Source organism: Lupinus angustifolius, chromosome LG07 (genome assembly GCF_001865875.1).
Source record: "Lupinus angustifolius cultivar Tanjil chromosome LG07, LupAngTanjil_v1.0, whole genome shotgun sequence".
Classification (NCBI taxonomy): domain Eukaryota; kingdom Viridiplantae; phylum Streptophyta; class Magnoliopsida; order Fabales; family Fabaceae; genus Lupinus; species Lupinus angustifolius.
In genome coordinates, this window is record NC_032015.1 from 8,329,700 (window position 1) to 8,343,717 (window position 14,018).

Sequence of the window (14,018 nt, forward strand, 5' to 3'; positions counted from 1 at the left end):
TGATATAGCAGCAGAGCATCATTTTTTATTTTATTCAATCTAAGTGCAAATTAGGACACAATAGATGTTACCATCCCTTTTCTTCAAATGAGTCAAAAAAACTGGACCTCTATATATAAGCTTATGAGGCAGGTGCAGTTTTGTAAAAAAAAACGTTGAAAAATCAAAAGCCAGTGATATTTGTATCCTTCAATTTACATTTAGATGATATTTTTACCTTTAAAAATATATGAAAAAATAAAATTGTTATCTCCAATAATGGAGAGGAGTCTAACTCTAAGCTTATATTAGTAAAGAATTACATGGAAAATGTTCTATAACTATATTTATTCAATATATCTTGTATAATTGTCTGCCACTTTTTTTTTAAGGAAAAACAATAAAATGATAGTAATATTTATAAATACCAATCTTATAGTTGCTTAAAGATTATCTGCTTGGTTACTATTTGTAGTAAATAGTAAAAGGTTAATAGTATAATCTAAAGGTAAAGAATCAAACATAATCTTATTGATTGGTTTTAACTTGTACCATGTAGGTCCTCCTTGCTATAAATCACTGACAATTAAAGGTTGCTTTTTTTTTTAAAATTGTACAAGAAAAATATTAAAAGGAATGAAAATGTGAGTAAATATTAGCATTAGACTGGGATTAAACAGTATCAATTACTTCTTGGAATAATTATGTGCCATTAAATTAAGAAGTCATTAGACTCTTAAAAGTTCAAATTCCATTCAGAAAAGTTGCTTGGACTTATGATATCTTATGTTGATGTGCACTTTACACTAGAAGAAAAGATATTGCAGAGCTAATAAACTTTCTATATCATCTAATAAAAATTACAAAAGTAACTAACTGCTGCAATTTTTTCTTATAAATTCCTTATTACTATTTAATCTTCACTGTTTTGTTCATAAGTCAATACTAGTGTTCCACAACCAAAACATGAAGAAACTCTCATTCTTCTTTCAATTCTCACATTCAGTGCCTTGTTACCCTTTTCATTTGTCACTTTTCTTTTGGGCTAATATAATATAACATGCATTTATATGGTTGAAATTTCAGCTCCTTTTCTGTTGAACCCAGTTGGTAAATGCTTCAAGGGTTTTGGTATCAGCTCTATAATGCTTCTGAGTAAATTCAAGCAACATTGGCCATGTAAAATCTGGGTACATCCTTGGACTCAAATCATGCACCAATTCACTTGGTGGAGTTACCAACTTGTCACTTCTTGGACACAAAAAGAAAGCAAGAGATTTTCTTGTTGTTTTGCTGTTCACAACTGCTCTATGCAAACAACTCTTGTATCTTCCATTTGAAAGAGCCTAAAAAAACAAAGGTTTTAATAAGCATCATAATGAAACCAATGACCAAAGTTTAAGATATAGTGCATGGAAGAGAAAGTAACATACCATGAAGGTGTCACCAATATTGACAACAAAAGCATTGAAATTTGGACTAATGGAATGCCACTCATTGTCAACACAAACTTGTAAGCCACCAACTTGGTCCTGGTGAAGAATGGTTAGAGATGTTGGATCACAATGAGGACCAGTACCTAAAGTGAGGTCAGGTTTTTGACAAGGAGGGTAGTAATTTAGCCTCATTATAGAACTGTTCTCTTCAAAAAACTCTCTAAAATATGCTTTTCCAACTCCAAGGCTAATTTCAAGAAGCTCCATTATCCCTAAAGAAAGTGTGCTCATTGATTCACAATATTCCTGGTAAACATTCCTGTGTTGCATGAAAACAAACAATTTAACAATGATAATAAAACATAGGGGAGCATCATTATCAAATATCAACTAAACATAAAAAAGAAATTGATATATTGGTATGTTTTGGTTACCCGAATTGCTCGAAATCTTTGCCCATTGTGTTGCACAAGTAGTCTTTAACAATGGTGGGTGAGTTTTTCTCTGCTGAGAACTGAAAAGAAAGGGTTTCTTTCCAAGGGAGCTTAGAGGTGAACCTGCCAGTGAAGCTACTAGCATAACCACAGTGTTCCCCTGTTTTCCTCTGAGCCCTCTGTTTCTGAGACAGGGGAAGCTCAAAGAACTCATCCATGTAGCTATGTGCATGGGAGATTAACTTAGAATCTATCCCATGATTAACAACAAGAAAGAAACCATGTTTTTGGCATGCCTCACCGACGAGCCGGGCGGCTTCTAAGGCCGCGGCCGGGTCACCGGAGAGGAAGCCTCCCAAGTCAATTAGTGGGACAACAAGTTCAGGTACATTTTTTAAGCATGGTTTCTCTTCATCAGGCCAAATGAATTGTTTTGGGAGATGAAGTTGGTGCCTTAGAAGTGATGCATCAAAAACCAATGATGATTCATCAACTTCTTTATGGTCTTGGTTCTTTGGTAATTGAGGCATGGATTGTATAGTTTTTATGCACTCTATGGCCATTGCATTAACAATGCAAAACCTTTTCTTATTAGTTATACTTATAAAAAACAGAGAAAAACAGAGAGAGGGAACAGAGAAATAGAAACAGAGTTAAGGAATGAAGTAAGTTTGAGAGAGGGGATGAAAGAAAAACCAAGGGCACTTATTTGGGAAATGGTAGAACAAACGTTGGAATCTTTATATAGGCATAGGGTTCTCTCTCTTACAATGGATATACAATTAGTGAACAAAATGCCAAGCAACAAGTCTCTCAAATGTTTCAATAGTACTTTGAGCTTCAAGCACAAAACAAGTTATTCATTTTGTTTTTGCATTAAGGAAAAAATGTTAATGCATTGTATTTAAAAGGTAAAAGTGTGATATTATTCTATGTTTTTATGTATTTTCCTCTCTAGTATTAAAAAATATTTCGGATGGAAATCACATGTTTTAACTTGATGTCATCAACCATGCCCCGCTCAATAATATACTATCACGTAAGGAGAAGGATGTGTCACAAATGAATATATATTTTTTACTAACATAATAAGGTGAAATTTTTAAATGATGTATCACTTTATTATTAGACGAGACATGATTTAGGACATCAATCTGGAACAGGTGATTTTCATCCAAATATCTCAATCCCACTTAATTATCATACTTTAAAATAATCTATTTTCGGATGCTTTTTTAGGTAAAGACTTTATTATCATACTATTAAAAATGTTAAATTTATCCCAAGTCCAAAAGTACTTTAGTCATAATTTTATATTTAGCCATAAAAAGTTTTTGGTGACTCATTTGAGTTTATACTATGTAGAAGCATTTAAGTTTATATTTGGAAGAGCTTATGCAATAGTTTATGACCTCCTTATAATTTTTTAAAATTTCAATAAATTTATGGTATCCTTATTAAATCGAGCTGAAAAAATCTTTTTGATATGTCATAGACTTTTATATAATAAATGCTTGCATGGATTGTTTTTCTAAACACACCCTAACACACAAGAAAGTGCAAGCACTTTAGCTCTAGGTTAAGCAATTTAAAAAATGAAAATTACGAAAGAGATATATGGGAAGAATAATTTGTGTGTGTGAATTATACTCTTTCTTGGTATATATACCTTTAATCAGAAACCAAAAGTTTGATCATGTCATGCCAATTATTGAAACTTTACGAGTGAGATTCCTTTCTATGAGTGTTGTAAAAAAAGTAAAGAAAAAATAATATATATTGATATTTATATCATTTTATTTAAAATAAGATTATATTTTTACTCTTAAAATATAAAGGAAAAAGTCACTTATCTTTTCATTACTTAAGAGGAGTCTCACTCAAACTTTAGCTCGTTTTTAATGACTTTTTCGAGATCCATATGGGGGGTTTATGTTGACCAATTTTCATTTCAGCTTTTAATTATTTTATTTTTATCTGGTATTTTTCTATACAAATCACAATATTTTTGAAGATGAAAAATCACAATGTTATATATGTTTTGGATGATTTCATGCAAAATTAGTTAAACAAACCTTGTCTTACAGAATTAGATTTGGATGGGTATTCTCAAATATAAAATGTAAGGTTTTAAAAATACATATCTTAAACATTTTCTTTGAAGTGTTTTTTGTGAATAAAAAATAAATACTACATTTCAAAAGAAAGGAGTTCAAGACGAGTATTTTCAGAATGGCTTATGTTCGTGAATATAGTAATAGAAGGTTTGCTCTGAATTCTTTCTTAAATATAATTGGCTTTTAAGTCTTTTATTTTTTTCTATTGTATTTCAAAATTTACTTACAAACATATATCCTAAGAAAGAGAAATATAATATAAGGTGTGAAATGGAATATCATGAACTAAATTGTGTATTTAATTAAAATAAAAATACAAATTATTGAGATAAAATAAAATGTTCGTTATGTTGTTTAAATTTTAGGGAAGCTTGGTAAATATAAAGAAATGTTTTGAGACTCATTCAGAAACCTTTGAGTTACAAAACTGTGAGTAATTTTTAAAAAGTAGGCCAGGAGTTTATTGTATAACTTTGTTGTTTATAAAACGTATGATATTATCACTTATGTTAGGAGTGCACAAACTAATTAATGTAATTAATATGTTTATTAATATTAAATTTACGTAATATATTATTATTTTGTTCTTTATCTCTATAATAATTATAGTTATTTATTAATATTGTCTAGACTTTCTAGGTAAATAGAAACAAAATTATTTTTAATTAAATAAGTGATAGTACTACATTGTTTAAGTGAGCTTAGATCAACATTTTAATTAGCAAAGAAAATTAATACAGTTTTTTGGTTTTCTGAAAAATTCCCAATTATTTAAGTGATGGTCCAAATTTTGATGGTATTTGTCCTTTATCTTGTAGCCAGAAAAGCGCTTCCCGATGGCATTTTGGCTTTTCTTAGCGAGAATAATGCTAATGTCACCAAGCTCAATCAAAGAAGAATGAGTCTCAAGGCAAATTCCAAGATCCACCATTATGGAGTAGTACGGAGTGAAAATTATAAGCTTATGTTATTTAAACATTCTAAATATAGCACCTGGACAATATTTTACTTTTTTTTTTTGTGTAAGGTTGGAAATGAATTGAATTGAATCATATTCAACTTTGATATCGACTCAAAATTCGATTTCGAAACGAGTTATGTTTTTTAGTTTGAATTCGGCTCAATTGAAGTTCGTAAATTGTTCGCTTCGACTCGTCAGCTGAAATTTGTTTAATTTAGCAAAAGTTCACAAACTGTTTAGTTCAACTCATTAACTCAACTGATTCAGTTCATTAGTTCAATAATTATTTATTTAATAAAATTCAATGTTTTCTATATATACATAATATATATAATTGAGTCAACTCATAAACTTAGTGATTCGAACTCTATTTAGGTTAAGTTTATCTCATTTATTTAACAAACTTAATTTTTAGTATAAATTCAACTCATATGATTTATGTACCAAATTTATTAAACTAAATAATAAACCAAATTTTAAACAAATATCGAGTTTATTTTCAACTACATTTTTGTGTCTCTATGTATATTCTAGCCTAAAATACAAGACACGGTGCATGGTAGTATTTAAATAAGAGTTTGATATCTATGTACTATTAGTGTAAAAAATTTACACTTATAATACATTATATATCATTGATTTGTATTACTTTTATTTAAGAGTCAATAGTGATTAAGATATGAATGATGAATGATGTATTGACATGTAAAAAACACTACCTATATATATTAAATTCTTTAACTAAACTTGCATTGAGATATAATAATATCAATGCAGAGGTCAAACTTGGGTGTATTAATTTCATTTCAATTTTTTTTACCCTATAGAAGCAAAACATTATTTAACCCTTCGACTTGCACTGGACAGAAAAGTTGACCTGAGTGAACTTTATTATGATCATATATATATATATATATATATATATATATTGCATACAAATATGAAATGAACATGCTATATATATATACACTCCGGGTCTCTAAATAACTAAGTTATGTTAAACCGTAAGTTCATTATGCTTGACTTAGTTTAGAAGATATGAAGTATATATATACACATATATCATATACTTTAGCTGGTCTTTAAGTAACATACATAGAAAATGAAAATAAATAAATTTAATTGTTTCTCAGTGCATATTCCCACTTTCACACCCTTGACTCGGTGTTGGCTTGTGAGAGGTCCTGTAACCACTTTAGGGGAAACAACAATAAGAAGTTGATCAAATTATGAAAGGAAAAAGCACAAGTAACTACAAATGACTCCTCCACTATGCTATGTTTTTAGGTTACCCCATTTTTATCCAACAATATTAGACACAAATATTTCATATTTGCCTATTTTTTTGTCATATAATTATAGATGGAGTGTAATATTAGAATATTATCAATATAAAGATTTATACACGCTCAATATATCATCTATCATATATTTGTATTAGTTTTTTGAAGAGTTAATAATAATTAAATATGAATTATGGATAATACAATGACAATATATAAAATTCATATTTTGTTGCTACATACATTTTTTTTCTCTAGCTCATCTAATGTTTTTGTATATACATCATATAATTCTTTTATTTTTTTAAATTCATGAAATAAAGGTAAAAGTTAAAAAGCTGAAAGGAAAAAAAGAGAAGAGAAAAAATGAAAAGGAAAAAAGGGACATTAAAAAACAAACATAGAGAAGTACTTGCAATTTAGATTTGATCAGCTAGTGTGACAAAAGTCCTATCAAAGTGCAGCTTTTTGGGGTGAAACAATTGTCATAATAGTAACAAAAAATGGTGGAATTCGTATTCACTATGATACTTGAGAGTAAGGGTGGGAAACATATAGAAAAGTGGTTCTGCTAGTATCAGCCAAAGACCACAGAGGAACAAAAGACAGATATAGAGTTAGAGGATTTTATGTCATGAAAACACCATACTACGTATGAACAGAGATATGAGTCAGCATTCAATAGTTCATCATTGGTTGAGTTTCCTATCTTTTATTCAAAGTGTTCATTGAAATGATGTAGGGTTTGAAAGCCACTTCAGGCAATGGAGAAAGGTCTAATACCATAATAATTAAAAAAATTGGATCTATTTGCAAGTTGATATTTGGAGGGAAAGAAAATGAAGATTTCTGATTCATCTCAGAAGTGTACTTCATAACTCATAAGTTTTCTCTTTCATTTCATTCGTATCCAAAAATAAACTCACAAATAGAATGTGATAATTTTTGACCAGGATATTAATATATCAGGTTGGTAGGTTTGGATATTTATTTTGCAAACGGAAGGGGCATTTAGAGAAATTTTAAAACAAAATTTAATCACTAACTCTAAGTAAGTTATCTGAGACATATGTCATGCATGCTTACTTAGATTATCAGAGACGGTAGGATAATATGGAAAAAGTTTTTGCTTAGAGTCTTTAAGGCAACTCCATTTTCATAGATTCAAATACAAAAGCTTTCGTTAAGTTATATAAATTTCATACTATCTATGTATACTTGTTGCCATAGGAGGAAAGACCAGATTAATACAATTTTAAGTCACTCATAACTTTTTATACAACATTAACTATTTGCTTCAACAGTAAAACTATATCAATATATTATCTAAATTATTTGTCTCAACTTTAAAAAAAAAATAAGCATCAATAAATATACAATCAAATATATAACTCTTATTTGTGTATACTTTAAAAGCGTATGTTATGTTTTCTATATCAACCAAAGTAATCTTACTAATCAAGGGTGGTATAAGAGATATCAACTCATATAATTAAGATCCTACCCAATTGTTATTCCAAAAGGACTAAAGCATAAGTCCAAAAAATGATACAGAAGAATGTCCAACATATAACACCATGACCAAGAATGTATCGGATAAAATCTAATAACCCTATCACATCAAAAGGTGTTGAATTAAAAAACAACCTGATTCCAAATTAATTGACCAAATGTACCACAAAACTGAGTATCATATTAGCACGCCAAGCCTACTCTTTTACTCATTTGAAATAAATATAGATGGGAATTTAAAAATATGTGTGCACGCTTATAATTTATGGTTAAAAAATGTGTTTGAATGTTATTAAAAAGGCATAACTAGATTGCTGAAATTTTGTTAAATCCCATAAACCTAAAACAAGTTCACTTATGATTGACCTAACATGTCAAACGAATCGATCGGTTGGGGTTTGGACCTATAAAACTCATTTACAACTCAAAGATTATGATTGACATTTCTTGCCCAACAAAATTAAGGGTTAGACCTCGACCTCTCAAGATAGCTAATGAGAGAAGATATCTTCTAATTAACATCTAGAAGTCTCATATGTTAGGAGTAGACATGTAGGATCGATTGACATATTGAACAAGGCCACGAGTCATCTAAGATATCATTAGAGGGTAAAGTAAACTCCTTCTAAACAATATAACAAGGAGCTATTATATAACAAGTATCATATTTCTGACCTCACTCTTTCTACTCCATCTTGCTCACCCAAGGTAGTCCAAAATGTCTCAATAGGATTCAAGCTAAATTCAATGTTGTCACCACACCCCTTCCATAGAAAAAAAAACAGCTTCAATTTTCTAGTTAGTATATGATGGTTGCAATTTTTTCGTTTACACTATATGTACCCCTGGATCGTACAAACTTTCGTATACACTCATGTCAACTTTTTAACATTAATTTATTTTATCAAGAAAAAAATGAGAATGTAATTAATTCTAAATTATCAAATATTAAATTATTTTAAAAATGATTTAATTTTAAAATGCTATTTTGGATTTTGAAATAAATTGGATAACTAAAAATCATTACTAATCATGATTGGCAAAAGTTATGGTCAAATTATTGCAGGAACAAGCTCATCTCGAATTGAGTTTGAAGTTTGAACATCAAGGATTATAATGCAGACTGTATTAATCTCTCGCCACATGACCATCATAAAAACTAAGTGTTAAATTATAAAGTGATAGATAATCTGCATTCATGTGGCAAATAAGAGATGTATGTTAATTGAATATGTATTGGTGGTGGTGAAACTAATTTACATAATTTCCCTTGTAATTATAGAAGTCATAATTAAGTTTGATATGTAATTAAGTGGTCCATAAGGGAATTTTGGCACCACGCAACACATGGTGTTGGGTTTTACAATAAGAAGTAGAAATAAAGTACAACTTTGAAGACATCTATTTTGAGGATAACATATTTTGTTTCCCAACACACGTACCATCATTTGCTCGTGGGTCATATTGCATTTCGGAATCTATAACAGAATTTGGTAATAATTCCATATCAGAGTTTTTACCCTTTGGGTAAGCATCTCTAATGATCGTAGGGTTATGAATTATCAGTATAGTTTTTACATTATTTATTATTTATTTGTAGTTTTTTTAAAAGTCAATGAACAATAAATGATACAATAATAATATATAAAACTCATATATTATCAGTGCATATTTTATTTCTCTTAATCAATGACCCATTTGATTATACAAAAATAATCCATATCAGAGTTTATTAGTCCCGTGTCTTAACGTGAAAAAGTTTTTATGTTATGGAGGAAGTGGCCACAAAAAAGAGTCATTTTAAGGGTATTTTTATAGGATGGATTGCAAAATTAGACCTTTTCTTAGCATTGTGTAAAATATTTACTGTGTAAGGGACCACACGAGAGTGTGTTTTCAGCTTAAAATTTGCTGTAATTTTTAAAAATATCCAGTTATGAATGTTTAATTTAAATAATATCATTTCAATCAATTATAATAATTGATACATTGGATGCCTTTTTTAGGATAGCAAATGTGCCCACTCCACAATCAAATAGCATATGTGTAATTTTATATTGTATTTTCATGTACATTATATATTATTGCATATTTTTAAAGATGTAGCAAATTAACAAAATCGTATATATGTCTAATACCAATAAGACGTTAGTCTAGTAGTATAAGGTTCTGTTAGATTCTTATGATAATCAAAATTTTAAAAATTTGATTCATATGAGTAACACTTGTTAGGAGAGATAATCACGTATACCAAAATGAATTAGTTCTTTATCAAAAGGTAAAATTATATCGTTGGTAATATAAAAAAATATATATCTATGTTATAAATAGACATTTGCTCTAAAACTATTAAATACTTTAGAGTAGAGATAGTAAACTTATTATTTATTGTATAGTGAGGCACTAATATTTATCTATAATATTGAAATAATAATACATGAATTAATCAGATTTATCTCCTAAATAAAATTATTAATGCGAACATCATTTCCTTTTTTAATGTCTAATTGAACTCAAATTAATTCATATCTAGCCCAAGATTTACCAAGGAAGTCAAAACTCTATCGGTACTTTTTTTATTCATAACGTTCCAACGTGAGAGCTTCATTTATATTTATCATCTCTTTAGTTGAAGAGAAAGAGAAAGGGAGGCCAGAGGTTCAACTCTGGTTTAGCAAAGAAAATGGAAATGGGAGGAAAGAAGAAAAGTAATATGAATTTGCACAAAATTATTTCTCTCTATTAATGTGAAGAAAGTTTGGAAAAAAAATATTTTGATATGAAATGATAAAACTATCTTTTAAACTTTTGTTTTCTTTATTATATAAATATTTGTGTAATTGAAAAATTAATATATATATTTTTGGAGTCTGTCTAATGGTTAAGATAGAAAAGTTTAAGGAATAGAGTGAATAAAATTGTGATTTGAGCTCATTTATAGCAAATTTAAAAATAAAAAAAGAAGTTATAAGATAATTTGATGGTTATGGATGGAGCGAATGAGATTGAAGATTTGAGTCTTACCCACAACAAACATAACATATTAAAATTTGCCGATAAATTCTTTTTTTTTCCTCACTTTCTTTTCTACTTCTCTCGAATCAAATAATACAATAATATGTTGTGCTTCTCATATATTATCTTTCTCTTCCCTTTCTTTCTCTAAGAATAGAGATCCTTCTAAAGTAGAGGGTGGAGTATGGAGAGAATCCCAACTTCTCTCATTTTCCACTCTTCAATTAGTTTCTCATTTTATTTATCTCAAAAGTTTAAGAACATTGAATTTGAATTATGACTATCAGTTTCAGCCTTACACATTAATTAAAGTGTCTGGAAGGTAGTAGGAGCACTTAGTCAATGGTCATTGAAATCATATATCGCATCATCTGTTTTCAGAGATGATTTGCATAGTAAATACTTCTTTGCTTTATGTTATGGACACTATACCAACATTACATGTATATAGTATAAAGCTACAAAATCAATTGCTTGAGGCTATACAATCTTTCATCATTAAATTAATATTGTTGGCTGTTGCTAACTAGGAAGAAACATTATGGATCAATGAGGTTTATTTAAAATATCAAAACTTATGTACTTATGCATTACCACAAGACAATGGTTGGTATTGGAAAAAAAATCAGCATTCACTTGAGATATAAACTATGAGTTGAGTGATAAAATGATTTGATGATTAGAATGAAGAGTTTAAGAAATGAAGTGAAGAGATTGAATGTTAGACTTTCACCCACAACAAATTTAAAAAATAAAGAAATGAGTTATAAGGAGGTCTACTAGTTGGAGTGAATGACTTAAGGAATGAAATGAATGAGATTGAAAGTTGAAATAACAATACACATTAGTTCAGGATATAGGTGACTATTGAAGATAATCACGTAGCTTGGGCTAAAATAGTCTATTGAGTCAAGGTTCCATCTCAAAACCAATTGACAATGAGAGAAGTAACTCAACATGTTTTTAAACTATTTCCAAGAGAATGATGTAGATGATATGAGACTTCTTTCCAATATGCTCCCTCCGCATAAGTCAATCTGACAACTAGAAAGAATGTGAACTTTGACTCTGATATTCGATAAGGTTGTTTGCCTTATAATTAACCTGATCATGAGTTCAAATATTGAGGATTAGAATGATGTAGTGTAAACCAAAAAAGCGGAGGAACTCTGAGAGATGTTATTTAGAAAGTTAAGAATGATTTGTTACATGAAACCCTCATAGAAGACGGCACTCTTTTACAGAGGGATGAAGTATGATTTTGTGTATCAGTTTATTATGGCAATTGCACATTTACAGGTTTATACTAAAGAAAAAAACTCTCTTTTCCCAACAAGATCTAGCAATGTGATAAATTACTGGATTTCATTGATAATATATCAGAAATTCCATGTCTACTATATATAAAAAAAATTATGGTTAATAAAAATAAATCTCACTTTAGTTTAATCATTCATACATGCATAAACTCACACCCTCATGCAAATAATTAAAAAAAACATGGAGACATAATAATGGAAGCAAACTGGGACAGTGTAAGTAGGGGAATCAGCATAAGATAGGATTGTGTTTGTTTTTCTTTTTGTGAAATGACTAAGTGACCGATGACAAGCCCAAGAAATAGTCTTCAAATGACTAAAGGATAAGTATTACAAATAAATTTGATTCCTAGCTACTAACTTTCCTTTAGTATTTGACTATTTGTACCCAAATTAATAATGTTAACGTTCTTGTTGTAACTCATATGAATAATCAATATACAATTTCAAAGTTTTCATTCAACATGAATTCAATTTCCAATATGGTATCACATCTCACATGAAGATAATTTTGTCACACAACATCATAAGTATTAATTCTAGATCTTTTTTATTTATCTTAGTCTTGTGAAAGAAGAATGTTTCGCCGTGTCGGACAAGCATTATCTATCTTGAATGATGTCTCATTTTGTATCTCAAACCAATGTTATATTGTCACATGAATAAAAGAAGAAATTTAGAAATAAAAAATATTTTGATTGGTTTGGGACATGAAATAAGACACTGTTCAAGGCGATTTCTATCTCTATTTTGCCATATTGATTATTTAAAAACAAAATCATGTTGACATATTGCATAATCCTCATTAAATCGTGGTGAAACTGAAATTAGGCTCATATATGATTCAAATAAATCGAATTTACAGAAATATACATGCCCTTATACAAAATGTTATGTTGGATAATTCAAAACGAAATGACAAAACTTAAAAGTTGCAAAACTTTGTTCACTTTTTTTCCTAAAATTAAATTGCATGAATTCAACTTGTGTCGTCCCAAACATGTTAACTTTCTCTTAAAAAGCACTAGAGGACAAAAATAATAATTTCATCAATTAGTAGAACGAGTGGAACCATGAATATGGAGTAACAAATATCATCTAATAATTCATCAAATTTTGAATCACTAGCTTACCACTCATGTCCTTAGCTTTTTGGACCTGATCACACTCTAGTACATTCTGAGCTGAATTACTCTAAGAATATCAATGGAATCTAGCTAATTCATATTTTGAGCAGTATACTAGACATAAAGGGACAATCTTTCTTAATCTTTTACCAACATGTATGAAATCCTTTTTGATCTGTCAACTCCCAATTTTATCATGTTTCCACTAGCAAGTGTGCAAAATTATCATCTATATTGATCCCAATATTATGTATAACATAAGAAAAATGTATTCGAACAATGTGGGGGAGTGTGTAATTGTTTCTACAGAGAAAAATATATATATATATTAAGAATGTATGTGTTTTATACTGTCACTACATTATCTATCATTCATATCTAATTATTATTATTAACTCTTCAAAAAAGTAATTCAAATAAATAATGAAGGATGTACTGATTGTATATAAATTTTTACATTGATAATACATAAGGATTACCTCTTGTTTTTTTATCCAATCTGAATTAATTTGATCAGCAAATGTTTTAGCATAGTGGTCCATGTGTCAAATGATCGATGCAGACCCCAAAATATTCAGTTTCGTTTTCTTCTTTAACATAATTTGATGCTCTCAATGTCTATCCATACAAGCTCTAGTTGACAACATTTGTTCATGATATTCTTAAACTTACCCTAAATTCCAAACATCCTGAAATCCCACATTGGTCACTATAGGACAAATGATATTTGGGTGGAGAACAGGAATGAGGGCACACCATTTAGATCCATTTGAAGAGGCAGCTAACATGACAGTGTAGTTGTCACTTGTCACAATGCTAATCTTCTTAACCAATC

The 14,018-nt window shown here is 29.2% G+C and overlaps 1 protein-coding gene across 1 annotated transcript; it reads right to left on the minus strand.

Moving 5' to 3' along the window:
• Positions 947–2,537, minus strand: LOC109352301 (gibberellin 20 oxidase 1-like). The gene is made up of 3 exons (XM_019594223.1): positions 1,850–2,537; positions 1,413–1,734; positions 947–1,325 (listed from the first exon to the last, which is right to left on the minus strand). Exons 1-3 carry the CDS (start codon positions 2,410–2,412, stop codon positions 1,062–1,064), a joined length of 1,149 nt encoding a protein of 382 aa, XP_019449768.1. The 5' UTR covers positions 2,413–2,537; the 3' UTR covers positions 947–1,061.

Excerpts from the sequence above, each read along its gene's own strand:
- LOC109352301 (XM_019594223.1), bottom strand. The coding sequence starts at position 2,412 with ATGGCCATAGAGTGCATAAAAACTATACAATCCATGCCTCAATTACCA. Across the intron at positions 1,735-1,849 it reads AAAGATTTCGAGCAATTCGG|GAATGTTTACCAGGAATATT; the intron begins GTAACCAAAACA and ends CATGCAACACAG. Across the intron at positions 1,326-1,412 it reads ATATTGGTGACACCTTCATG|GCTCTTTCAAATGGAAGATA; the intron begins GTATGTTACTTT and ends TTGTTTTTTTAG.